We start from the raw sequence: 27,615 nt of genomic DNA, 5'->3' as shown, positions 1-27,615 counted from the left end.
CACGCCGGGTGGGCCGTTGCGGCGGCGGGAGGCGGGCTACGGCGGCCGGCGGGGGCCTGGGCGGGCGGCGGCACCGGCACCGGGCGGCAGAGCCGGGCAGCGGGGCCGCCATGGAGTACGTGACCGCCGAGCAGCTGGCGGGTTTCGGCAAGTACAAGGTAACGGCGCCTCGAGTGGGGTGCGGGGGTTGGGGCGGCGGCGAGGGGCTCGGAGCGCGCCGCGGGGCCTGGCTCCGGGCCGGGGTTGTCTGAGGGGGCCGCCGGGCCCGGGCGGGGGCTCTCGGGGGTGCCCGGTGGGAGGGGGGTGGGGGGGCTGCGGTGGGGCCCAGTGCTCGGGGGGTGTGTGCCGCGAGACCCGGTGCCGTGGGGGGCGGGAGGTGCTGCGGGACCCCGGGGTTTGGGAGGCGGAAGGGGCGGCGGGATCCTGGGCTGGGGGAGGGGAGCTGCAGTGAGACCCGGGGTTGGGGGGGGAGGGGGAAGGGAGCTGCAGTGAGACCCGGGGTTGGGGGGTTGGGGGGGGAGGGGAGCTGCAGTGAGACACGGGGTTGGGGGGTTGTGGGGGGAGGGGAGCTGCAGTGAGACCCGGGGTTGGGGGGTTGGGGGGGAGGGGAGCTGCAGTGAGACCCGGGGTTGGGGGGTTGGGGGGGAGGGGAGCTGCAGTGAGACACGGGGTTGGGGGGGGCAGGGGGAGGGGAGCTGCAGTGAGACCCGGGGTTGGGGGGTTGTGGGGGGAGGGGAGCTGCAGTGAGACACGGGGTTGGGGGGTTGTGGGGGGAGGGGAGCTGCAGTGAGACCCGGGGTTGGGGGGTTGGGGGGGAGGGGAGCTGCAGTGAGACCCGGGGTTGGGGGGTTGGGGGGGAGGGGAGCTGCAGTGAGACACGGGGTTGGGGGGGGCAGGGGGAGGGGAGCTGCAGTGAGACACGGGTTTGCGGGGGGGGGAAGCTGCAGTGGAGCCCTGTGCCGTGGGTGGGAGGTGGGGGCTGCAGCAGGCCCTGGCCCCGCAGCGCGGAGCTCCGTGGGGTGGGGGTGCCATGCATTGGAAGGGTGGTTATATGAAGCGTGTGTGTCCCACCACCACTGTCCCACCATGGGGTGCGGTGAGATGTGGGACAGCCTGGTGGGTGCTGGGTGCAGGGCCTGCCCCATGCACTGTTCCCCAGGTGGGCCGTGCGGAGAGCTGTGCGGTGGGGGCCAGTGCAGTGTGGTGTAATGAAATGCTTTTCCCCTCTTCCATCCCCCAAAGCTGTTTCACGGAGGCGGGGGGGGGGGGGGGGGGGGGGGGCAGGCTTGGATGCCATGAGGACCCTTGCGATCACAGTGTGACTGTGTGAAGGTGTGGCACCTTGTTCTCACAGGAGGGGACAGAGGGGCCGTAGTGTACCCTGCAGTGAGTCAAGGGGTGTTTGCCCGCAAATTGGACACTGCGGCCTGTTTCCCAGTGGGGTCAAGGATGCCGTGTGCGATGCTGCGGGGTATGATGTCCAGCAGCAGTGCGAGCCTGTCAGCATGCCAGGTGGGCACCCCCAGGCTGTTTGCCCCCGGGGTGTGTGTGCAGGCTGTGTAGTGGGGTCCAGCGTGGGGACAGCAGAGCACGGGGCAGTGTCAGTGTCATCGCACACTGACTGTACTCCTCAGGCCACGCTCCTGGCATGGGGACACACCTTTGTGTTGTAAGTACAGCACAGTACGATGTTACCGAGTGCGGTGTGATCACATTCAGTGCATGTGCCCCCAGTCTGTTCCTGCAAGTGAGGGGCATTGCCAGGCACTCTGTGTGGGTGCAGGAAGGAGCTCTGTGTGTGTGTGAGATAGCATTGCGGTGGGAGCAGGGCCAGCACAGGACCACCCCCCATGCTCCCCCAGGGCAGGACCATGTTGCTCCTGCTGGGTGGCTGCTTTCTGCAGTGTCAGACCCACAGAAATGTGTCAGACCTCATCCCTGTCTCCTCGTGTGAGTGTGCCAATCTGCCTCTCATTCAAAGCACTGGAAGCCTTTGAAGGAAGCTGCTGTAAATGCCAACAGGCTCTGCTGTGGCAGCTTAAATCCCTAGGGACTGATTTTGGGCCAAAGTATGTGGCATCCTGAACACAGGGCAACGCTGGATTGCATGTTTATGTGGAAGGGAGGGTGTTTGCCATATTTTTTCTTCTCCCACACCATGAAGCTAAAATGTTTCACTTCGCCTTCTTTGCTTTGCTCTTGTTCTAGGATCCATTGCATTGGGCCATGTTGCAGTCATCCACCCAGGGTATTTTATGGGGTGTCATTTAAGCATGCAGGACAGTTGCAACAAGTCTGACGCATTGAGGGAGCAAAGCTTCTCCTGGAGCAGTCTGTGGGGGCAGGAGTGGTCAGGGCTTGCTCATGCTTTCCTTTTGCACACTCAGAGCTTATGAGGTGGAGTTAAATGGACTTGGTAGAGCAAGTTTGACCAAGTGACCGGTTGTATGGGGTTCCCTGTGGAAGATTGATTATATGGGGATTCATCAGTAAACTTTTAAGTGTGTTTAGAAAGGCAGTGAAAGATAGTGGTTTTGTGTGGGTATTGGAAGAAGGTAAGCGAAATGCACTCAGCTTTGAGCCAAACCTTCCAAAGTGAATAATTTTACTCGTGCAAAGACAATGATTTTGCTTGAAGAATCACAGAATGGTCAGGTTTGGAAGGGACCCCTGGAGCCCACCCCCTGCTCAAGCAGGCTCTCTTACAGCAGCTGCACAGGATCACATCCAGGTGGGCTCTGAATGTCCCCAGAGAAGGAGACTGGGCAGCCTGTCCCCGTGCTCCGTCACCCTCAAGGGAAAGAAGTTTTTCCTGCTCTCCCCACGGAGCTCCCTGTGCTGCAGTTTGTGCCTGTTGCCCCTTGTCCTGTCGCTGGGCACCGCTGACAAGAGCCCGGCCCCGGCCCCCTGACACTGGCCCTTAAGGTACCTGTGTGCATCGCTCAGGTCCCCTCTCAGCCTTCTCCTGCCCAGGCTGAACAGCCCCAGCTCCCGCAGCCTTTCCTCACCAGGGAGATGCTCCAGTCCCCTAATCACCTTTGTACCCTCTGCTGCAAAGAGGAAGAGACTAAAGAGGGAGACGCTTGTGTCTTCAGCCTGTTTCCAGTAGTGCCTGGAGGGGTTTGTGGTATTGCTGCCTTCCCTTTCAGTACCTGTGCTGTGAGAAGGGGGTCTCCACCCTCTACAGTTGGTGCTGGCAGTTGGAACTTTGAAGGGTCCAGATGACTGCAGCAACCTTCTTGTTTATGTAGCAGGTGCTTCTGATGGAAATGTTGCAGTTAAATCTGTGAACAGGATCCTGAATGCAGAGCAGGGTGAAGAGGTAGATCCCATCTAGCCCATAAAGCACAGCGTGAGCAGCATTGGCCACTTACTGTCACCAGTTACACTCTGGTGTTGTGTTTACTGGCCTTGGTTTCAGATGGCATAGGGCTGAATTGTGTAAACAGGTCTCTGATAGAGGTACCACTCCCTGTACCAGCCTGGCACAGTTGAACCAAGAGGCAGAGGCCAATAAAGCTGCATATGCCCCGAGGTCAGGAGTGTGTTCTTACTGGCAGAAGTAGCGTTGCTTGAGAGATTGTGGTTTTACTGCGTCAACATGGACTTTGATAAGAGTGGGCAGGTTCTCACCTGGCACTCAAAGAGCATCATTTCTGCCCTTTGCTGATGCCTCATCGTTGTGTACTCATCGGAGCTGTGCGGTACTAGCAGTGTGAGCACCTGCAGGTGAAAGCGCTTTGCTGGGGATGGCAATAAGGTGTTTTGAGGAAAAACAATTCTGTAGGAGGTAATGAAGTCAGGTCTCCCTGTAGCACTCCTTCCCTACATGTCTTGTTTGCTTGGGGAGCTTTTTTTTCTTTGCTATTTTAGCCTTGAGAAAGTGGCTGATCCAGGCACAAATCTCTGATACTGAGTCACATATTCCAGCCTTGCTTTAGGCATTGAGGCTTGTTGTGCTCTGCCCTTTCCTTGCCTTGAGGGTGCAACTCTAGGTCCCTCACTTCTGTGATGATGAAAAGCCGGTTGTTCTGGGTTCGACTAACTGATTTTGCCCAGAAAACTTCTATAGCAGCATAAACTGTCATCCCAAATTCAGAGCAAGAAGGAGCATGTGGGATGTGTATGTATGGCAACGCAAAATAACAGGAGAGTAATTTAGCTGTTGCTGACCTGTTTTCTCTGCCTCATCCCCAAAGTGGGTCTGTGTTTTTAACCTTAGTGGAAGAGGTCAGTGTGTGGCAGCAGCACAGCAGGTCATCTGAGAAGGTGGCTTGTGTTATGTAACTTGAATATGTACCTGAAGCCAGGATAGCTGGAAGGCAGCTAGGACCAGCGATTGTTCTTAGGCAGGACCAGCCATAAAGGGGATGTGTGGTCAGAACCAAACCTGCTGCAGGAAGACTCTTCAAGTTCCTACTGCAAACAGCTCTGCAGCCTTTGACTTTGCTTCAGCCTTTAAGCTATGCCTGGCAGAAGCTCTGCAGCCTGTGCATGATAGATTTGGAGAAGAGCAAACAGATGTGGGGTGGGGTGTGTGTGTGTGTGGAGGAGGCAATGTGTGTCCAAGGGAAGGAAGATGTCCTTGGAGAGGAGATGGTGTCCCTGGAGCTGATACAGCAGGAGCGCAAGAGCTTCATGCAAGATGATCCACAGCTTTCTGTAGCCCTGGCTGGTTTGCTCCTCCCGTTGCTGCCAGGAGCACATATGGGAAGTGCGAGTCAGGAGTCCAGATGGTTTTAGCTTTGCAGCGTGCACATTTCTCCTGGCTGGGGGAGAGGTAGGTGTATGCTCCTTCTGTCAGAGCCTGGCTTGGTGCCATGGGTGGTAGGGGTGCAGGGGGAACCATCCTTTAGCTGCTCTTGAAGGGGCACTGAAGAGCTCCGCCACCTGAGGAAGCTGTGCAGTGAAAAGTGCAGTGCTCTCAGAGTTTTTAATTGTACCTCTAACACTTCTTCAATAGGAGACTGTGTGATTTGGGTGTAGCGGGTGTACCTTTGGAGACAGTTTAAGTTAAGTTAACCTAAAATAGGAAGGAAAGGTTTCTCTGCTAGAACGTCGTTTGTATTTAATGTGTTACAGCCTTGCCTGGCAGCAGCGTGCAAGGCTTCTCCCAAGGGGGTGCTCTACGCGGCTGTTGGAGAGCCGGACAAATTCTGTGCCTGCTCCAGCACTTCCTCTGGCTTGTCAGCCTAGTGCAGATGATCGATGCTTCTAGCAGGGCGGAGGTCTTGATATCAAAAATAAAAGGTTGGTTTTGAGGCTGTAGAGCAGGATGCATGTGTCAGTCTTCTGAAGAAAAACAAACCAGACACTCCGCTGTTGTTAGCGTTGAGCGTCCTCTGCCAAAACCAGATGCTCCGTTACTGTTAAGTATAGAATGTCGTCTGCCAAGAAAGATGCAGCCGGGCACTGTTATTTTGGTGTGTAAACCTTGCAGTTGGATGCCAGAGGTCATGATCTGCTTCTTAAAAACCTGTCTGCAAATTGCTTTCTGGCAGGCTTCTGAGCAACCTCCTCCTATAAATTTACAGTGAGGGGGAAAATGAGACCATCTGGAACATTCACAGAGGTGTCTGCTCCTACTCTGCTTTCTCTAGGAGAAAGACCTGGCCCTTTCTTCCCTCCAGACTGCCTCTGAGTCCTGTTTTCACAGAGAAACCCAGACAGCTCTCCCTTGTGCAGGTTGTCTCTGCCTTTCCTGCATGTGAAGCCCAGAGCTGGATGCAGCGTCTGAGTTGCAGCATTGCCAGCGCAGTGGAGACGGGAAGGATGGCTTTATGCTTTGCGTACAGCACTTGTAGTACTTCTGCTTGTGTGTCTTGATGAGCTTCATGTTGCTTTCTGTAGCGTTGTGACTGTTAATGGCTCATTTCAGCGGGTCAGGTGGCTGCATTGGCAGCTGCCACAGTGCTAAAAGCAGCTGTGGAAAGTGAAAGCACTGCAACTTCAGCATTCTGTTAGTTACAGATGGCTTCGATGGTTTGTCGCTGTCTTTCTGTATTCCAGTCACGTGCCCTGCATTTTCTGTAGCCTTTCCTTGCCCAGTGTTGTCTGAGCTGCTTGTGATTCTGTTGTGTTCAGCTCTACCCTGTGGGATCCTGCGTTGTACTGGTGTCTTCTGGTGTGATGGAGTTGCTGATGACTATTCCTGGGGCATGTCTTACTGTCTGATGTGTGGTGGCTGTGCGGCTATTTCATCCAGCTCACACAGGAGCAGGGAAATTACTCGAGTGAAGAGTGCTCTGTGTGAGGCTCTGGCTGTGTAAGTCATCTCTGCTAGTGTGTTTTCCTCACTACGTGAGCTGAGTGGAAGTGCAGGTGTGAGCCTCTGTTGTGATGCCGTCTGGACCTTGGGCTTTCCTTAAGGGTGCATGTTATCCTCAGGATTAATCGTTTGGGGGAAACACCAGCAAAGGAGGATGTGGAAGTGCTGCTCCTTACACATGGACATGAGAGGGAAAGCAATGACGTGTCGTGTTTGGGTCCAAAGGTGGGACAGACGGGTGCCTCACCCCAGAAGCTTTGAGAGAAAGTGTGAGTTCAGTAAGAGGGAAGTGAATTGGGGCTTGGGAAGTGTCTTTTTGTAGCAAAACTACTGCACCTTAAAATCCTTCCATTTCTGTGCCCTTGCTGCCAAGGAGGAGCTGGTAATGGCAGCCTGTGGGTAACACACAGCTGGCAGCGGCACAGGGGAGGCTGGTGGCAGCCCACTTGCTGGTGGCTCTTGTGAAGAGGTTCTTTGTCCTGTTACCCCTGTGGGCGGTAAAATGAAGTCCTCTTGGTGTCTGCTGCCACATGCTTGCTGGGCTGAGGTTTGGGAGCAGCCAGCAGTGCTCACGTGCTAGAAAAAGTGTCCCGACTAGCTGCTCATCCCAGCTTCTCTTTGCAGCAGCCTGCACCTTGCTGTGGGTTTGGCTGGTGACATACGGTGAGCTGGTTCCATTCTCCCAGCCCAGAGGGCAGTTATCTCAGAAGGTCCCAGCCTTGCACTCTTACTGAGGCACCCAGCATAGAGCTGCCCAGAGCAGGCATTACAGGATGGCTACAGCAGCAACGGGTGACATCTCTTGTCTTGGGAAAGGACGGCTCTTCTCCAGCCACGTGTTCCTGGTGGTGAAGGCATCTGTTACTGAGCATAGCTGTGTGGCTGAGAGCATGGAAACCCTGTGGTGGTTTCATACCTAGCAAAGACTGTACCAGTAGTGCTGGTCTGTTATCCCAGTAAGAAAGTCATTTGAACTCTGTAAGGTGCCATTTAAAATGCTGTTTATTAGAGCTAACACTATAAGGAGAGAGTAATATAGATAATTTTGCATTCCTTTTAGATGGCGGGACCCCCCAGGTGGTGTAGCGTCAATTGGGCCTCCAATCCATGTGCAGTGTGCTGAGCAGACCCTGTCCATGGAAGATATTTCCCATATTTCAATCATTTGAGCTACTACAGAATTTTCTTACAGGAAGACAACTCAATTCCTCATTTCCCGAGTCAGGTGGAATCAGTCAGATTCAGTTTCCAGATGGAGAGTGTTCACAGAGCCTCTTGCTGCACTCCTAGATAAAGGCAAGGACATGCAGGTGGCCCAGTCACTGATGCTGTGCCCGCAGGCTCTTCCGCTGCCACAAAATGGCTGAGTTTATCCTGCCGCTGAGGGGTCTGTGCAGCACAGTGCAGGCCTGGGGACAGTCACGCTGACTGCGATGTGGGTCACTGACTCTTGGGTGTACAGAGGTCTCCTGGTCAGGGTCACTACAACGGGTTGGGTTTGCAGTATGTCACGCACGGTTGTCCTGCAGTATCAGATGAGACCTTGACTTGGGAGACCCCATGCACTGAATGCACCAAAGGGCTGTAGGCATCTAGCATAAAGGATTTCTTTTTATTGTGGAAAGTACTTTCCTCCTGGATGCTCTTCTCTCTTTTCCGCACCCTTCTTCCAGGTGGGAACCTCTGATCTCCTGGGCTGTCACCAGCCTGAGCCAGCACCAGCAGCAGACCTGCCAGGCACTGCAGATCCATGAGTTGTGTGTGTATCACACTTTGGCTGTTTGATTAAACACTTTCTATAGGTCCCTTAAGCAAACAGCAGGAAGCAGGACTGCTGGTCCCATGTGGGGCCCTCTCTAAAGAAGAGGACGCTTTTCCCCTCAACCAGCCTCAAGAAATCCTCTTGTCTTCAGACTTCCAAGTGCCGTGTAAAGCAGGGCTACAGATGCTGCGCTGTAGGAACCAGATGGCTGGAAGCAGTCCCTGGCAGGCTTTTATAGGCTGCTCTGGAAATACAAGCCCTAAAGAGATCTCTGCAGGGTTTCATCTGCTGAGCAGAGGCACCAACGTATGCCAGTGGCAGTTCAGACCAGTGGAACAACAACAAAACTGGTTGTGAGAGCAGCAGAAGGGAAGGCTTTTTGATGCTAGCAATGTGGATGTGAGACTTGAGCCCATGGTGATTAAAAGGCCAGTCTTCATCACCCACAAACAGCTTGCCTTGTCCTTAGCAGGAAGGGTGTGAAGGAGGGGAAGCCTTTGAGCTCTGCTCATGAATCAATTAACTCCTTCCCCAAGGGCTCTTTTAATTGCTCTGAGACTCTGTGTTCGTGTGTGTGTCTGTCTTTAAACAGCACGCAGCTTCCCAAGGTGCTGCTCAGTTGTGCTGTGCTGCAGAGGATGCTGTGAGGAAGTCCGGAAGTCCTCCTAGACCCCATGACTTCCAAGATAGGTAGCTGTAAGTCAGAGGTGTTTTCCTTCTTTCTTCTCCTGTTCTGTGGAAAGTTCAGGGTTTTGAACTTCTGCTTGGCTTGATGTGTCCCTTGCAGCTCTTGGGGTCTGAAAACTGCCCAGCTGCCATGGTTGGAGGAGATGGCAGCAGCACTTACAGGTTAACTGGAAATGATCTGGCTCATGAGCCTTGGCTGAGCTTTTGCTCAGCTAAGCAGTGAGATGAGGGTAAGGGATTTTTCTTGCTTTCTAGAGACACTTCTGATGCGTTGTAAGGTTTTGATGAATGATGAGCTAGTTCTGCTCCCGGGACTTAGTCTGTATGTGTTTACATCTCTTCATCTTGAACAATCCTGAAATTGCTGCTGGCAGCTTGGGGTGCTGTTTGCTGCTGCCACAGGTCTGGTTTCTAAGTGGTGCCTTTACAGGTTATTAATGATACTGAATCATGTTTTGGTGAGGGATTCCCAGACTGTTTTTAGCCACACAGTGGCAGTGATGAAGTCCTTTGTGGTCGGGGACCTACTGCTACTTCAGTCCACAGTGGGTCCTGTAGGAGGAACTTTGAACCTCTGTGGGTTGGTTTATGAGAAGATGACTCTCCTGGGGACCTGTGGCTTGGCTGTATTGGCTGCCAGACAGCACATGCCTTGGCACAACTGTCACAACTTGTTTTGGTTGATGCTCAGGGGGTGAGGCTTGTGTTGCTGCAAACCGCCTCTCTACCCCTTCCTTCTGGGGAGGGGAGCTGTCTTTGGCTCCGTGCTGCTGATTGTGTAGATTTTTTTACTGCAGTCCATACCCTTAAAAGTGTGAGTTGGGGAGCCTGTGTGTGACGGGTGCAGGTAGTGGGGTCCTTGTCCTGTCCCACAGCAGGAGCCCTCCTGGCTCTTCTCTTGCTGTGCAGGTGAAGGATGGAACTCCTGCTCTGCCCAGCTGCCTGCTGCCTGCATCCCTCTGCATGCTTTGCCCCACCTGAAACAGGAGATGGCTGTCCCCAGCTTGTGGTGGGGGACTTCTGCTAAAACCAGGTGCCTTTCTCATGGGTGTGAGTGCAGTGGAGGAGTAGGAAGCAGCGCACAGCAGCCTTTTGCTGCTCAGGTTCCCTTTAAAAACAAAAAGAAAAAAAAAACGTTATTTACTCTGCATTTTTGCTTTGGATACCTGATAGATTTTTACACGCACCTTTCTCCTTTGCTGCCCAGCTTGGGCTCTTCTGTGCTGGTTGTGTGCACCTCCTGCAGTCTCTGCACGGAGCAGGCAGCTGGCTGAGTGCTCCAGCTCCGCTGTGCTCCCCCGTCCCTGTTGTCAGTGTCAGCACAGAGCCGTTCCCAAACTGAGTGACCACGGGTATGTGGAAAGGAAGGAGTAGCTGAGGTGGGTGACACTAAGTGTTGCTGGTGTATTTGGCTGTTTGACCCTTTTCCATGTGCTGGAGCAGCCTCCCCAGCTCTGTCAGGGCCAGGCTGGCAGGTAGCATGTGCTGGAGAGCTGGGTTGCAGCTCTTGCTTTGAGTGTTTGCCCAGTGTTGCAAGATGTGTAAAGCATTCACTTAAAAATGGCGTAGGCTGCTTGTCAGTCCATCTTGGGTCTTTTTAATTGCACTGGAAGTTCACTGCAATGTTTATTGGTGCGTGTTGAATCTTGGCTACAATGAACATCACAAAAGTCGCTCTCTGCTAATTAGCAGCAAGTATTTGGCTGTTAGGACTGTTTGGGAGAGAACCGGAGCACATTGTGGAAGTTAAAATATCACTTCCCATAGCTGGCTCAGAAAATGGCCCTGTGTTATTAGGGCATGTATAATTGGCCTCACTTGCTGTGCTTCAAGTCTTGCACAAAGCAGAATGGTTGGGGCTTAGGAAGTAACACATCATTTTTCTGATAATTCTGAATTTTCTCCTGTTGGAGAGGTGGGACAAGGGATATAGAGAGGCAGGGTGTTATCTGCTATAGAGGGTTGCGTGCTTTGGAAAAAAAATACTTAATTTCTGCCTTTCATATACTCTGTCGCAACTCGAAGGTAGTCTTCCTCCTCCTTCCCTGAAGTGCCTTGCTTCATCTGTAAACATCTCCTGATGTGCGTGGGCTTGTGTTTTGCTTTGATAGGTATACTTAAAAGTTCAACTTGGTTTCTTTTTCTAGGGATTGTAACAAATTCTCTTTTCTTGCACTGACTTGTGTATTCTCCTGGTTGGTGGGCTGACATCAAACCCAGCTCTTTCCTGAATTTGGCCCAGGTCTGCCTGGCCTTGTTGTCCTCTGGAAAAGAGACTGGGGCTGCGGTCTTGCAAGTGTCTGAGGCTCCCTGATGGCTCATGGCCTCTGTGAGGGGCAGCCCAGCCTCGAGAGGCCAGTTCATCTCAGTGACCCAGCAGGAAATGGGTTTTGGGATAGTCTGCTGGGACCCAGTGCCCTCAGGAGAGCACAGGGTGGATGTTGAAGTGTGCCTGGGGATTGCAAGTGGCTGCTGCCTTCTCCCCTACCCCCTTGCCCAGGTTGCACTGGTCCCTTCTGTTCTCCTTGGGCACCAGGCTTGCAAAACTAGTTTGACACACACACACACACACACTTAGGTACTTCATGCATGTCCAAAACAGCTATGGCATCAGTAGCAAAGTCTTTTCACTGTCAGTGTTATTGTAATGGGTTTCCTGTTAGTGCATTTTTGCTTCTGCCTTTTCTCCCTTCCCCCTGTTTTTCCTTCCCAGAGTGGCTGCTGTGATCCTTCAATTCCCACTCCAGAGGTTTGTCACTGGCTGATCTTCCTCTAATTGCATCCTTGCCTTAGGTCCCTGAAGGTTCATCTTTCCCACTCCAGTGCTCACCATCTGTGCATCCTTTCTGCAGCTGATCACCTCGAACTGTAGCAGAAATGATGACCCATATTCATGGATATTTAATGCTTCCAAACAGAGAGAGCTCCTGGATGCAGCCGAAATTGGCAGGCTGCTCACTGAAGCCTGCCATCAACATCAGGTCTTGCTTCACATTACGTATCCACAGGGAAATGATTTCCCCCTTCACCAGAACGATGATGGGATGGGGTCGGGACTCTGTGGTAGGGTGGTGGTGGCTGCCTGCTTAGTCCCACTGCAGGGTGACCATGGTGCCAGCACAAGAGCTCCAGCCCTCTGTACGAGTTAGCTGGAGCTCAGGTAGCCGAGGATCGATTTGAGTGTGGATTCCCAGTCAGATGAGTCTTCTTAAGGTGAGCTCCTGGGGTACACCACAGGCAGGTCCTTTTGTGAGCCACGGTGATGGAGAGCAGAGTGAGTCTTCACTATGAGGGTGGCGAGGCGCTGGCCCAGGCTGCCCAGAGCAGCTGTGGGTGCCCCATCCCTGGCAGTGCTCAAGGCCAGGCTGGACGGGGCTGGGGGCACCCTGGGCTGGTGGAAGAGGTCCTTGCCTGTGGTGGGGGTTGGGATTAGATGACCTTTAAGGTCCCTTCCAACCCAAGCCATTCTATGAGTCTGGCCTGTGGAGGGACCTGGGTTAGGCTGGGTGGAAGTGTGCTGTGTGTCAGCTCTGCCTGGGCCACTTGCTGATGCTTTGTATCCAGACATGCTTGTTCTGTCCCTCTGCGGTACCTCTGCTCTGAGGCAGAGCTGTTGCCCCCATGAGCATTGCTATTCCTGTTGCTAGTTCCTCTGGCTGGAGCGGGGCCATTGCTGCATGCTCCCCAGCCACCATGCTGGTGATTATAAACATCTTTTCTGCCCCCTGGGCTGTGGGGAAGAACAAGTTTCTCTCTGATGCTAGTCACAATCAGCTTTGCTGGAGGTGTTGTCCCATGTCCGTGTTTGCAGAAGTCAGGGACAATCTCCCAGCTGTTGCCGGTGAGAGCTGAGGCTCTGAAGGTGAGAGAGTGTTGGCAGGGTGGAAATCTGGTTTTCCCAATGAATTTGCACACCCTGTAGGGCTTGGAGAGCAGGAAGGAGGCTTCTGCTCAGTGCGGAGCATCTTGAATTGCTGGATGTCTAAAACCTGCACGGTGAAAAACAGGCAGGAGGAGGGAAGCCACGCTGGCACTGAAGCTTGCGCTGCTGGGCAGTGTCTGCTGGCTGCTTGGGCAGTCCCTTCTACCTCAGAGCTGGCGGACGGGAATCCTTCGTGCTGTTTTCTGCCTGCTGGGCTGCTGCTGCTCGTGGTGGGAGCCAAACTTGTCAGCTTACGTGGTCATTGTGGGTTTACCACTGCCAATGTTCTTCATTCTTATGCCAGCTGAGAAATGACCTTAGAAATGATAAATAGGACTCGAGTTAATCAGTACCATTAAAGCACGATGTGACTTCTCATGCATCAGTGGAGTGTGAGCATGGCGCAAATGTGACTTGTTCGTGCTGGCATGGCTCTTCTCAGTTACATTTGCTGGGGTTTGTTGAGTTTGCTGCCTTCTGGCTTATCTCAAGCCTTGTGCCCTCTTTGCGCTTAAGGAGATTTGTAGGTAACAGCCTTATGGACTTGCTGGAGCTGCTCTTCTGAGGCTCCCTCTGCCCTGGTCCTGCCATCAGTGCAAGCAGTGAAACACGGGCTTGTGGCTGGCAGTGCTGGCTGCTGTGGACCTTGCTGAAGCACCTGTGAGCAAAATGGGGTGTACAAATCCAGCTTTGCTTGCTGTTGCTAGCACAGGTGCCCGTGTCACCAGTGCTGTCCTCCCCCTGCCCACCCTGGATCCATTTGAATGCCTGACACTAGTGCACCCAGGGCACCCATGCAACAATGTTTGGTCTGCCGCTGGCTACAGGTAACCAGATTAGTTGAAAGTGGAATTGTTTTTGTGGGCAGGAAGCCTATTAGTAGAATCTGAACTACAAATCTGTGTTTTTTCCCCTTTTTGGACACGTAATTGGATCTTTCAGAAACATCCTGGTTGCGTGATTAATGCTGTTTTTAAGCTGTATGAGCCATTTGTGTCTCTGAATCCCTTAACGATGCCAGTCAGCTCATGGCACTGTGGCAGCCGGGACCATCTGCCAGCTGTTGCGGTGCCTGGATGAAGTGGGAGGCTGAGCGACCCTGTGGTGGTCCTGGCATGGATGGGGCGCAGGAGAGGCTGATGCCACATGGCGTGAGTGATAAGATTATTGCTGTGAAGCTGGTTTTGGTCTTTTCTTAAGGAGTTTTAAAACCAAATCCCGAGGAGAGTGTCTGGGCTGGATTGGCTCCTTCCTGCAATTGTGAGGAGCAGTGCCTGCATACATGGTGCTATTTTAGAGCAGGGCCTGATAGAAATGCCTGTCTGCTTTGAGAAGGAGGCTCTGGGGTGTATGAAATTCCTTCTGTGCACTTGCACTTTTCCTTTGACCTCTCCCTGAAAAAGAGGGAGAAATCAGAGTCCTAGCTGGTGGTAGTCATTGGTCGTGATAGAAAAATGACTTGGAGAAGGGTAATGGTGATATGTGTGAGTCACTAGACCAATATGTAGAGATCCATAATGGAAAAGATGATGCTAATCTGCAGTGAGGATGAGGTGGGTGAATGACAGAGCTGGGTACTGTGCATGGTGGGCTAAAACACTGCTGTGTCTGTAGCCTCAAGAGTGCTTCTTTAGAGCAGCTGCAGCAGCTGCGTGTGAGATGAGCTCTGGGGGAGTACAAGCCCCCTCCCTCAACCTGGTGTGCTCGGGGGCTGTCGGGCCCCTTCCTCAGCTTTGTTCTGAGGCGTGAACATGTATGAACAGGCAGATGGAGACGTATCCTGAGCCCACATTCCCAGAGAGGGAATGTCGGTCTCCAAAAATGTTGGCCACAGAGGGGCAGACGCAGGAATGAGGAGCCTGGATGAGGGCTTCCTTCAAGGACAGACTGCTGCCTCTGTCACTGGGATGGTGTGACCTGTTGTTTTCCTACAGTGTGGGCTGGAAGGTGAGCAGCCAGAGGAGTGAGCTGCGAGTGAAGTGTCTCCACAGCTTGCTTTGCATTCAGCTCTGGCCACACAGAGGCCCCGTGCCCGCGGAGGTGATGAGCATGCCCATGTTGCCTGTCTTTGCCTGTCCCTTCTCCTTTGCCTGCTACCAGCATCCCTGTCAGCACTGCTAGCTTGCTGTCCCCTGCGGAGCATGTGCTGTGCAGGTTGTGACCCTCTTCATGCTAGTGCAGAAAAGTAGTCATGTTTGTAGGAAAGAAGCCAGGTGATGAAAAGCAGTTGCTGAGAGGCTGGGTCTGGCAGTTTTTGAGTTTTGTTGCTGAAGATGCCTGGGCAGATCATTGGTATTCTGGCAGGCAGCTCTTCTCGGCAGGCAGCCTTGTCTTGGCTGGCTGGGAGCGCTGTCCCTTAGGGTGGCAGGCAGCCTGGCGCCAGAGCCAGCCCCAGCTCGGTCCCTTCGGTCTGTTGGTGTCCTCTGAGCTGGCAGAGCCCCTACCTGCCTTGCTCAGCAGGCAGAGAAGCATGCCTTCAGGAGACCAGTTGAAGCTGAGGTGGTTGTACCTGCAAACCTCTCCAGAACACCTGCCCTCTCCCCTGAGAAACAGGTCATTCCAGGTCTTTGAGTTCTGCAACCAAGGTAGGAACATGTGGGACCATGGGGAAAAGCTGCTTATTGACTATTATCCCCAGCTTTTGTGGGGAGAGGGTAAAATTTCCTCGGACGTGGGCCTGGGGAGACTTCCCTGAGGCACCTTACAAACACGAGCATAGAAACTCCAGAGCGCTTCCCCTGCTTTGCTTCCAGCGTTGTCTGTTTTCTTGTTCCAGGCTGATTTGGGGATAATGAGATTTAATTGGTCTCCAGCTCTCCTCCTCCCCTCACCAGTGGTTCAAATCCTATTACCTCGTAAAGCATTTGGAATTCTGTCTCCTGAAATTGCATTAAGCTAGGATGGAAATTCCTTGCGGCTTAAACCTTGCGTCCATACGGCATGGACTTCAGGGCTTTGTTGCTGCTTGCTCTGTGGCTCTTACGGGCTTGCTGCCGTGGGGATGCAAGCGCTGGGGTTAACCCCCAGTGAGATGGACTGATCGATCATGGGGAGGGTGGGGAAGAGCTCGGCGGGGGTACAGAAATGCTTGTCAAGGATGGGATTCACCTAGTTGGGAACAAATGCTGTAAGCTTGTAGCCTGTGCGCTTAGAGCCCAGTGATGCCCCTTCCTCGAGCTGGCACCTGTCTTCTGGGGTGTTGGTTTGCCCTTTCCCACCACTTTATTGCCCAGTTTTGGAACAGACAGCCTGCCTCCAGGGGAGATGGGGTTTCCAGCTGAGGAGAGGAGCACAGAGGGAGGAGGAAGCCATAGGTGCAGAGGTGGTGCTAGTTCAAGGCCGTGGGGTGGGTGGGGACCTGGAGCTGCTCTCTGCTCATGGGTTTCCTTTTACCAGCCAAACTCCCCTTATATCCGTGGCAGCAGAGGCTTTGGTTGCTTCCCATAACACTGCTCATAAACTTGAGGTTACACTCACGTGGGGTGGTGGCAGGCGCCAATACTGGGGAGCTGCAGGGGTGTTGTCCCAACCGTGGGGACAGCTGTGGGGTGGGTGCCAGGAGCTGCCCTGCTTGGCACTGAGCACGTGAGCCGAGGAGTTCCCTACGCTATTAATTTCTTCTTGGGGCTCTTATCAAAGTGTTACTTGCGGAAGAGGACTTTAGACAGGGTAATCTTTGCTAGGAGGGCGCTGTGACCTGGAGAGCAGATAACAGCTTGTGGTGCTCTTGAGAGCCAAACAATGTCAAATTTTAACTTTCTAGAAACTGTTTCGTGGCTTGTCTAGGTCTTTGACTTTTATTTCTGTTCTTATTGTCCCCCCTACATACACACCCCAGCCACCTCAAATGATCTAAGGGCAGTGGGATGGGGGGTAAGAGCTCTTCCTCCCCATTTCCCAAGGGCTGCAGCTGCCTCTGCAGAAATCTCAGCTCCTTAACAGGGAGGAGCCCTTCTGAGACCTGTCCTGCATGGGGTTACCCACGGGCCTCCTCCTGTTCACCTACGAGTCTTACCCCTCTGGAGATGCAAATTCCAGCTCACTGAGCTGGACGGAGACAGGGAGCAAAGATGCTGATCCTTCACCAGGTCAGTGGGCAACTGCTTCAAACAGCTCTGCCCTGAGTAAGGAAAACCGACATGGGTCTTGCCTCCAAACAGTGAAGTCTGTCACCCGTTCTACTACAATCACTTTGCTCCCTTGCTGGCCCCAGTCTCTGTCCCCACCTCCTGTGGTGGGGCTGTGGTGCCCATGAACCCGCTGAGGTCACCTGCATGGCTGCACTGGGAAGCTGGGGTGCCTCTGCCCCTCTCTTCAGTGTCAAATGACCCTTTATGCCTGAAACTGTGATGGGATGTGCGGGCTCCAGAGATACTTGTGGATGCATGGTGTTGTACAGGGTGTTCTGGTATCTGCAGGACAAGGGAGGAAGGGGTTGAAGACCTTGCTCATAAATACCTGCTCTCTTTTGTGGAGGAGAAAGTCTCTTCCAAGTGACTGGAGATGGGTGAGACGGTGATAGCTGCTATCTTCAATGGGCTTAGTCCTTGACTGAAGCACACCAGCTTTTGTGCAGGACCTCTGGGGTCAGTCACTGGTCGTCTCTGGGTCACTCAGAGCTGTCAGCACAGGAACGTGTCCCTTGGAGCTCTCTGTTAGTATCCTGTCAGAGAACAGTCTCCTGTTTTGGGGACCCCACCAGGGGCACTGGCCTTCTGTAGCCTGTGGCAAAAGGGGTGCTGGGGTGTGAAAGCTAAGGAGCCTGAAGACCAGCAGGGCTGCAGGAGTGGCCTCAGCTCTCATGGCTAGCGGGGAAGTCTCCCTCTGCCCTTCTGTGTGGCACCTATGGGTGCCGAGTCCAGAAGGTCCCTGGTCCTGCTCACCTTAGGGGACAGGACTTTGCAGGGTTGCTCAAGTAAGAGCATGCCAAGCTGTCCTCAGCAGGTCAGTCCCATGGAGTGGGCTCTTGGGGCCATGGGACTGTCACTTCTTCTTTGACTTGTCAAGAGTGCTGCCAGGACGGTCATGTGGCCGTAAGGGTGCAGGGCTCTGCTGGGAGTGTTGGCTGTGAAGGAGTTTGCACGTCTTTTAAGTCTCTTCCTGCCTTCTGAAAATGGTTGCAGTGAGCATGCTACCCACTCTTCCCATGGAGGTCTTCCCTCCAGAGGGGAGGCATTGGATGCAGGCATGACATGTGCACCTGAGAGCTGCCTCTCTGGGTCCATGGCCAGTGTCACAGGAGCTGGTGGGTGCTTTTCAGGTTGTTCTGTTTAGCGCCATCCCTGGTGAGACTCCATCCTTGACCCAAGTGTTCTTGCAATGCCAAGACTCAGGTAGCAGGTGTCCTCATGGAAAGCTCAATATTCTGGCCTTTTGCAAATGTTGGTGGAGCCCTAACTATTGTTTTCTGTTTTTCCCTTGTCGTTCACAGTATAGTGCCGTGGACAGCAACCCCCTGTCTCTGTATGTCATGCATCCCTTCTGGAACACGATAGTGAAGGTGAGACTTCATCCTGCCCTGAGTGGGACAGCAAAGCTCCAGTCACCACAAAGTCTCCTCTGTGAAACTGTCGACTGAAAAGCCCTGCTTCATTTGTGGTGCAACTAATTACGAAAGGTTGCTGCCTTGCAGCCTGCCCCGAGCTCACTGCATTGCTGCCTAAAGCTTCCTGCCGCCCTGTGGTATGCCAGATGAGACTAAACACTACTCTCTGATGCCCAGATGATTGTAACCAGGTCTCTGCCATGGCTCGGAGCAGCATGTGGTCCTTATTACACGTTTTAATGAGTTCATGTGTTCTTTTGCTGCTTTCCCATAGATCTTCCCTACCTGGCTGGCCCCAAATTTGATAACGTTTTCTGGCTTCCTGCTGCTTGTCTTCAACTTCTTCCTCATGGCATACTTCGACCCTGACTTTTATGCTTCTGGTAAGGCTGCATGTTCCTGTCTGGATGCAAAGCATCGGAGTGGTGCACTGATCAGAGTGGTGAAAACTCTCACCACCTCTGCTGTGACTCCTGGTGCTTGTGGATAAGGTCTCTTAGTCTGGGCCTTCCCAGAGGCAAGTGACTGTGCCAGAGGAGGGACAGAGTTGAGAGGCTGAACTCGCTGGCCTTAGTGACAAGGACTTGTCTGAATACAGCACCTTCCCTCTGGCTGCTGGAGAGACGTGCATCTGGCTGGCATCATGCGTGCAGGCGAGGGAAGAGGAAACAGCCAGCATCTCAAGTAGGAATTGGCTCTGCCTACAGAGCAGCCAACACTCTTTATTTTAAGATCTAATGGGATAATAGGGGAAAACTGCTTCCCTGAAGTCAGCTTGTAGAGTACCTTGTTCTTTGCATCCCAGTTAATTGCCTTCTTGCAAAAACATGCCAGCACCACATTCAGACTAACAAAGGCAAAGTCCTCTTTCTCGGTTTCACCGTTCTGTGTAAGGCAAGGGTATGCCCAGCTTTAAACTTTTTGACGGTGCCTATGTTCATCTGTTCGTGAATCCAAAGGTTCAGTTGTGTCCTCTTCCTCATGAGGGTCTCCCAGGGGAAAGATCAATACAGCATGATAGCTCTCAGTTATCAATAGCTTCCTCTCTATTTTTCTCTCCCTTTGCCCTTGCCCGGTTTGGTTTAGGTTGTCCAGAAGGTTTCATCCAGTTCTTCTAAAACTGGACCAATTATCAAAACAGTTAATTAGGAAAAATGCTGGTTTCTTGGGATTGCCTTTATTGGTAGGTAGACAAGCACTGTTCTTGATCTGCCAGGCTTTCAAAAGCTTGGGTGGCATCAGTGCTGTTAGCTAAAATTTGAACTGTGGTTTTGTTCGTGAGCCATGGGAAGAAAAGCTGACAGTAGCTCAAGGAAGGAAGCTCAATGTGAGAATCCCCAGGACAGCAGATGTCCAGAAACTTGGTCTCTGCCAAAAGGATGGCGAAGGTCATGCTTTGGGACCCTTTTACACACGTGTTTTATGTGTCCTGCTTGTAAAGAGAACTTTTCATTGTGCTGGTGAGACCTCCAGAAGCTTGTGCCTTGCCTCCTTGGGGGTGGTTTTGTAGAAGTGATGCTCTCCATTTACTGCTGGAAAGGCACCACCACGCTGCTTTAAGGAAACAGGAGGTGGCATTTCATGGAATCATTGTTTCCCCTAGGAGACCCCCATGGGCCCTCCTCCTTCGAGGCTGCTGCAAAGAAGCTGTGCCTCTTCCTGCTGTTTTTCAGATGCACCTTTGGGCTCCCTGATTTGCAGACAGCTAAGCTGGCTACCTGCTGAAACAGTGCTGGAGATGTGATTAAGAAGGAACTCTTTTTCAACTGGCAGGACACAAGCTGGAGACTGGGTGGGGGGGATGCTGACAGGCTTCTATAGAGGCAGAGTGTCACCACATCTCAAAGAGGCTCTACTTAATGCTTTATGAACAAGTAGTTGAGGAGAGTCCAATCTGCATGCGCTTCTGTGGCATGCAGTTGGGCCACAGTTACTAGCTGCCATCACCAATTCTTAGATCTGGTGACTCTGGGGAGCTGGGGACAGAGGACAAATATGTCCTGGAAAGCAAAGTCCTTGGTGACCTAGTTTCACATGGTGTTGTGGAACAGCTCTGCCATCGTGTCCTGAAAAGCTAATATCTCAGTTTCACTGTTTGAGTTATATAGGTGCTTTGTCTTGGTGAGCTGCTGGTCCTTGTTGCTGTGCCTCTAGTGCCAAAATAAACCCACTGAAAGTATGCCCTGAGCTGTCCTGACTTGGATCCTTCTGATCTCTGCAGCTCCTGATCACCAGCATGTTCCAAATGGAGTGTGGGTCGTTGTGGGTCTCCTCAACTTCATTGCTTATACCTTAGGTAAGACTTTTTCTAGTTGATTGTGGGGGGCTGTGTCTGTCATTCTGTTCGCACTGCGGCTGCATGTTGTCTTATCTCTGAGCTGGATGAGAGATTTTTTGATTCTGTCCTTCCGCCGTGCACTAGTCCAATTGCTACTTGGTCTGCTAGAGCAGTTTCTGGTTGCTGCTTTGCAAAGTGGATAGAAGTTGTCCCAGAGCAGCTGATGTGATGTTCCGATGCTGGAACTGACTTGGAGGTGAATTGTGAAATTCTGTCTTTGGTCCACTTTAAATAAATACAGTCTTGTCAGACTATTGCATTTTGCAGTCTCAAATAGAGCAGCTGGGTGGGCAGCACACTTCCCCTTCGAGCAGGAGGTAGTGAAAGCTGCTGTTTGCTGGCTGCATGTGCTTTGTTAGCTGCAGACCGGCCTGTTGCTTTATGTGGGGGTATTCAGCACAACTCCTTGTTTCCTTGTTTCTCCTTCCTCTTTTCCCAGATGGCGTTGATGGGAAACAAGCTCGCCGGACCAACTCCAGCACGCCCCTGGGAGAGCTCTTTGATCATGGCCTGGACAGCTGGGCTTGCGTGTACTTTGTCGTGACAGTTTACTCCACCTTTGGACGGGGCTCCACTGGTGTCAGTGTCTTTGTTCTCTACCTCCTCTTATGGGTGGTCTTGTTTTCATTCATCCTCTCCCACTGGGAGAAGTATAACACAGGGATTCTCTTCCTGCCCTGGGGATATGACATCAGCCAGGTGGTAAGTACATGCCGTGACCGCTGCTCGGCTTCAGCAGAAGCTCAATAAACTGCTAGCATGCCTACTGAGGGTGCGAGGGATGCATGCAGCTCTGCTGTGTGTCCAAAGCCTTGTAAATTGGTCACTGCAACGCTCTCAGGACGTGGGTGTCTTTAGCCTGTCTCCAAGTGTTGTGGCAGATGAGAGCTGTCTGAGACTGCTTTTATGACTTCGAGCTATAATTGCTTTAAGAGCTTGGGGTCATGTGGCACTACAGTTTGACTGCTCAAAACTATTAAATCCAAGGAGGTTTGTGTGGTGTCATTTTTATTTTGTTCCTAGTAGCTTTTGTAGATGAACTCTCCACAAAAATACGAGGCTTGAAGAATGGATGTTGCCTTGCGTTTCCTCTACCTAGTTTCTGCTGTCCTAAGATGCATGTTCTGGTCACCTAAATTGTTGCTGTCATTAGTGTCCCACATTATAGTAGCGTGTGTAAATTCAAGTCTAGAAGTTTGAGGTGTCTTTTGGCACTAGCAGAATGTGTGCCAAAATGTGGCGAAGTAGCTAACTGGTGTGTTAATCACTGTGCCTGAAGCAGAGGCTCCTGGGGAGGTGCCCCTCTGTGCCACAATAACTGGCCAGTTGGTGTAGAGACTGACAGTGATGGACCCTTTGGTGTGTTGGCATGTTCATCTCTCATTAAGGACTTCTCTGCAGGAAGCTCTTTCTGAAGCGCCCATCGGAACTGGGAGCAAGCTCTGGATGATAGAATTCACCTTCACTGCTGCCAGCGGTGCTAGCCAGGGTGCGGTCCCATGGCACCGTGCAGCACACAGTACTCCTTTATCTCCTGGTTTATCAGATACTGGGTGGGAAATGCAACAAGTTGGAAGAGAGTTCAATTAATGCAGCTCCATTAATTGCAATAATAATTTCTGCTAGTAAAAGGAGACTGTAGCTGGTCCCCTGTGACTATGCTCTGACCCCTTTGTCCAAAAGCATTGCTTAACCCTAATGATTTCAGATCTCTGCCTATTGCATAAAGGCACTGGGTGGAGGGCTAAGCTACCCTGCAGTGTGCTTCACCCAGCTTCAGGGTTACTATTAAAACTGAAATATCTTTCCCTGTAATTGCTTCACATGCTGGATAAGAAAAGAGTCCCCACACAAACCCTCCAGGGTCATGGCGGCTTGTAGTATAAGACCTCTCTTTCGTGCTTCAAGCATCCATCTTGTGAGTTCACAGTGTGTGAGGGCATCTTTGCTCCTGCTGCGAGGAGCAGCTCCTAGTTGTATTCTCAGCAGCTCAGCTACTATACTTACTAGACCTGGTCTGGTAACATGGGATGTTTGTGGATATATATTTTTTTGTAAGTTTCTCTCCTTCCTGCTGGTGGGGAGAACCAAACGATGTTAGCTTTGAGTGTACTTCTCGAGCTGCCTTTCCCTGAAGCTGCCTGGCATGTGCGTTGCGCTGCCAGACTTGCCTAGGCAATTGCTCACACCTGCTTGTCCTGTGTTTTCTTTCAGACCATTTCAATTGTCTACATAGTGACAGCCATTGTGGGAGTTGAGGCCTGGTATGCACCTTTCCTGTTTAATTTCTTATATAGAGACCTATTCACTGCAATGATTATTGGTAAGAAGCTCCATGTTGAAGCTTGTCTTTTAAACACCACCTTTTTAATGAAACCCAGTGTCTGAATTATATGATAATGCTGTTCTGTTTGCTGTAACGAGAGCTCCTGTAGGCTGTTATTGACGTGACTAATTGAGGGTGTTCTTGCAGCCTGCTTTTTCCCAGGATTTCAAAGCAGTGTTGTCTTCTGCATGGTTACCTTCAAGAAGTTAACTCCGGCCTGCCTGGGCCTGTGTTGACCCAAAGAGCAAGGAAGCTGAGCGCTGCGCTCATGCCTCAGATGTATTTTGTGTCAGTCTTGGGGGTACAGGTGCATGATGCTGCTTGGGCGGGGGGGGGGGGGTGGTGTCAGCCCCGCTGCTGCCTACCTGGGGCTCGGGATTTCTACAGGCACAAGCCAGTTCCTGGCCTAGAGCTGTATAGAGGGCAGATGAGAGCGGCTGAGGGTTGCAGCTGTTGCTCACAACTGGGTGTGCCAGGGTGCTGGGAGGCAGCTGGAGCTGAGCGCCGGCCCCTGGATGCTAAACAGGAGCCTCCCTCGTGCCTGGGACCTGCGAGCGTGTGAAGACATGTCTCCTCTGCATAGCTGTGTTGCCCGAGTGCTGGGGCTGTGTGCTTCACGTTGCCCAGGGGAAGCACGGCTTGTTTTCAGCGAGAGCTGTGGTGTTTTTAGGGGATAAATTGGAGCCTGGTGGGCAGGTGGGTGCTGGGAGCCAGGGGGGAACCCCTTGGCGCTTGGGCTCTTTGCAGAGCGGGCTGGGGGCTCTGTCTCGCCCTGCAGGACTCAGAGCCTAAATGCTGTCTGGGAGCCTGGGGCTGCTGCAGGAGGCAGGTTACAGCCACGGCCATGTGGAAAAGCACTCCGCTGTTTGGGGATCCTGCCCTCCATCCACCCATCTAAAAATTAAATGAAAAAAACCCTACAATGAATAAAAGCCTTTCTCTCCAGTGGTCAGTCAGAACAAGCCACTGCAAAAGGGAGAGTAATGCAGGTGAAGCTTAGCGAGGGAGAGCTGTCTTTGCTTAATGCAGTTTGACATAAAGTCCTTGCTCAGTTTAATTTTTCTTAGTCTGTGCCCCTTTCTTAAGGGAATTTTAAATTGTAACTTTAGGGAGTTGTTAATTGTAACTACTTAATTTCAAATGAATATGTCTTGAATTGTGCTAAATCTAATGCTTGCACTTAATCAGGTGGATATTCTGAGCTTTCCTTTGGCAACTGTAACTTAACATGAATAATAAATGCACTTTTTTTATATGAAAACTAGAGCGCAATGCCTACATTGGCTGGGTTTCAGCACTTGGATAGGAGTTGGGTTATTAAAAGCAGGAATATCTACAGCTTTGTTAAAATGCCTCCTGCTAGATGAACACGGAAGGAGTTGTGATAGACTATCAAGGATTTGTGTGTAGTTGGATGATGTTTCCTATTGAGGTCTAGATTTTTCAAAGTTACTTAGACTCTTTGTGTCATTTGTCAGGTTAAATGACAAGAACTTTTTTGCACAGTGGAAACTGAAAATGCTTGCTCACAGTGGAAGAAAGAGCAAATAGGTTTTATTAGGAAGACTGAAAACTGTTGTGCACAGCCATGTCACTTGTGGAGTCTGAACTCCCCTCGTGTCTCCTTTTGAGACAGTATTATGATTAAACTTTGTAACTGTTTAAAGCATTAATAAGCCCAGTATTATGCAACCTTTTAAAACTGAAATGTCTTTAATTTATAGCAGACTGTAACTTGTAATTACAGCTCTTGGACCAGAATTTGGAGTACCTACTTTTAAACATGCCGAGCTATTCTTGGTGCACCTCTGAGCTATTTTTGTTGCAAGCAACTTAAACCAGAGCACAACCACCTGCCCGTTCATGAGGTGCATGTGATGGTCTCCCTCTGTCATGGGGCAGTAACATGGCTCTTTCTTTTCCAGCCTGTGCACTCACTGTGACGCTGCCGATGAGCCTGTATAACTTCTACAAGTAAGTTTCTCCATCCTCAAGTCTCCCTCCCTACACTAGCACCTTTGCAAGAGCCCCCAAAGCCTTTATAACTTGGTTTCCTTAGTAGTTTTCAGGTGACTGCCTTCAGTGTGGCAGAGTGGCTCTGACACGCCAGACGGTCCGAGTTTGCAGGGCGCACTGGGAGGAGCGAGCTGGCAGCCTGCTTGGCAGGCACTTGCAGGAGGGCTTCCAGTTTTTGTCCTGTTGGCTGTAATCCAGAGAGCCAGACAACCAGGTGCTTCTGTAATTCAGGAGGTTTTTTGGTTAACAATGGAGATGTGCATCTTCCTCGTCTGACTGTGGTTATGACTGGTACCAACAGTTTTGAGTAGCGGGATGGCCAGTGAGATTTTGCAGCCCTCTACCGAAGGCAGGCACCAGGTATTTCTCAGCTGTGGTTCCATGTATTTTCATTTCTTTGTGTTTCAGGGCCTATAAAAATAACACCTTGAAGCACCACTCTGTGTATGAAATCATGCTGCCGCTGGTATCCCCAGTGTTGCTGTTCCTGCTCTGCACCACGTGGATCTTTGTGTCCCCGACAGACATCCTGGAGGTCCAGCCAAGACTCTTCTATTTCATGGTTGGAACAGCCTTTGCTAACATTTCTGTAAGCAGCTTTTGCTTTATGCTCTGGTTTATCTCTTGGGGAGCATGAAGCCTGCCAGGACACTTGGGAGGCAGAAAGAAAAAGACCAGCTCAAATGTGAAAAGGCAGATGTAAAGATTAACTTAACAGCTTTTCTGTTTTGCTATGGTTGAAAGAACAAACAGGAAAGTAGACAGGATTTGGGGTCTGTGAATTTTGTGCTGCAGTTTTCACTCTTGAGAAACTAGAGAATGAGTTAAAGTGAGTGTGTTTACACACTCATGCACTCTGTGTTGTGAATAGCAAACTGCCAATATGAAAGGAGTGCCTGCTTCCTTTTTTGGGATACATTTAAAATGGGAGGGACTGAAGCTTTTGTCAAAATCTCATTTAGCTGCTTATTGCATCTGTGCTTGCTTGAGACTTTTAACAAAGGCGCCTGTGGTCATCACCTCAGCTGTGAGCAGCGCTGTGTGTCCATGCCCTGAGTCCAGCAGCTCATGCTGCTGCTTGGCAGGGTTTTCTGCTGATGGTGCAGATAATGCCGGTAAGTCTGTCAGCTCAAGGAAACTCCTTTTTCTTTTAAAGATGCCCTTGATGCTTGTTTCCCTATTACCTTCCTGTCCCATGAGGTTTTGCTCTGTGTCCCACAGGAATTCTAATGCAAAGAAAGATCCCGAGTGAGAAACTTGGGGAAACTGCATGATGGCAGTCCGAAGCGTAGACGATGGGTACATGTGTGACAGTCCTCTCTGCACTGTGGACAGACAGCTCTGAGCTTGCAGAGTCGATACTGGGTGTAAGCTCTCTTCCTGCTTTCTCTTCCTGCAGTGCCAACTGATCGTCTGTCAGATGAGCAGCACGCGCTGCCAGCCTCTGAACTGGATGCTGCTCCCCATAGCAGTGGTGCTGTTCGTGGTGATGTTCGGGTTTGCACCAAACAGCGAAACGCTTCTCCTCTACATGTTAACTGCTTTCCTCACCCTGGCGCACATCCACTACGGAGTGGTCGTGGTAGGTGGACTCAGCACATGGGCTTTGGGCTTGGCTGCTGTGCTGTGCCTGAGGGCTTTGCTTGGGAGCTGCTGCTCTTTGGGGCAGAGAATACTCTGCTTAAAAATGGGAATGTCATTGGGAATGGTGCTGTGTCATGCTGTCTGTGACCATATGAAACCTGAGATGACATTCTTGCAAGAGGCTTGTGCAGGCTGTCACATGGGTTTTAAGCAAGCAACACGCAATGTGACAGGGGCTGTTGTACCAGAGATTAGTTTGAAATGCATACTTGCACCTCTGCTGCCATGTTTAACTCATCCTGGCTGTGGTTGCAGCTTAGTGACCGGCTTGTGGGGTGTAAGCCAGCGTGGGTGACCCACACCCTTGGGGAGTGGGAACAGCGGCTCCAGTAGATACCCTGAGCAGCAGATGCTGTGTCTGCACATCAGGCAGAAATGCTTAATTTGGGAGTCTTTGTATAAGAAGTTAAACTGCTGGTGGTGTTACTTTGGTCGATGAGTTTGATCTGCGACCTTGCTGATGTGCCCTGTGCTGGAGTCTCTTGGAGAGCCAGGATGGAGGGGGGATGTCCCTGCTAGGGGAAGTGGGACACTGCAGCTGCAACATCTTCGGCCCTGCTGCAAGGGCTGTGTAGACATCCAGGGACCAATTTGCTCCCCTTGCTCTGTGCCAGCTCTGCCTGACTCCCTGAGTTTTGGTTAAGAGAGAAAACTGGGAGACTGAGTCTCACTAGAAATGCCCCAAGAAGCTGCTGAGGAAGGAGGGTGAGGGACCTGATGTCCCCCGCAGAGCTGGCCTCTGCCACGTGCATACGCCCTCCTTGGGAAGCCCTGTCCCTTGGGAAACCCATCGCTAATGTGGGGCCTCCGGAGTCGAGTTTGAACTGTAATTACAGCAAAGAAGTAATAGCCAGGTTGTCTTGTCTTTCCAATTAGTGTAATGAGGCTTCTATGCAAGAAGGATTTGAATAGCTAAGAAGCTTAAATAAATTTGGTCTTGGAATCATAGCTGGAGAGGGGGACTGGCTGGATGGTGTAACCATCCTTCCCAGGCTTGTCCATCCCCTGCAGTGAGCTTCTGAGTGCTCTGCTCCCCTGAGTTTGTGTTCCCCTCCTTCCCCCCACCAGCTTTCCAAGGGCCCATCTGTGCAGTCTTCTCTGTGAGGA

The 27,615-nt window shown here is 51.7% G+C and overlaps 1 protein-coding gene across 3 annotated transcripts in view; it reads left to right on the top strand.

The window, feature by feature from the left end:
- The window catches only part of SELENOI (selenoprotein I), a 34,310-nt gene continuing 6,695 nt past the window's right edge, over positions 1-27,615 (top strand). For 2 of the 3 annotated variants that reach the window (XM_056343245.1, XM_056343246.1), the window contains exons 1-9: positions 1-158; positions 18,071-18,139; positions 18,459-18,567; positions 20,406-20,480; positions 20,962-21,224; positions 22,737-22,845; positions 24,774-24,822; positions 25,273-25,453; positions 26,264-26,446. In XM_056343245.1, the coding sequence (XP_056199220.1) occupies positions 111-158; positions 18,071-18,139; positions 18,459-18,567; positions 20,406-20,480; positions 20,962-21,224; positions 22,737-22,845; positions 24,774-24,822; positions 25,273-25,453; positions 26,264-26,446 (1,086 nt within the window). In that variant the 5' untranslated portion in view covers positions 1-110. Of the gene's footprint in view, positions 159-6,246; positions 6,266-18,070; positions 18,140-18,458; positions 18,568-20,405; positions 20,481-20,961; positions 21,225-22,736; positions 22,846-24,773; positions 24,823-25,272; positions 25,454-26,263; positions 26,447-27,615 lie in introns of those variants that run through there. The other variant, XM_056343247.1, reaches the window with a different exon arrangement.

This window comes from Falco biarmicus, chromosome 6 (assembly GCF_023638135.1).
Source record: "Falco biarmicus isolate bFalBia1 chromosome 6, bFalBia1.pri, whole genome shotgun sequence".
In the NCBI taxonomy this organism is placed as follows: domain Eukaryota; kingdom Metazoa; phylum Chordata; class Aves; order Falconiformes; family Falconidae; genus Falco; species Falco biarmicus.
Note: the sequence above shows the minus strand (reverse complement) of the source record. Positions and strands in the feature narration are given on the sequence as shown.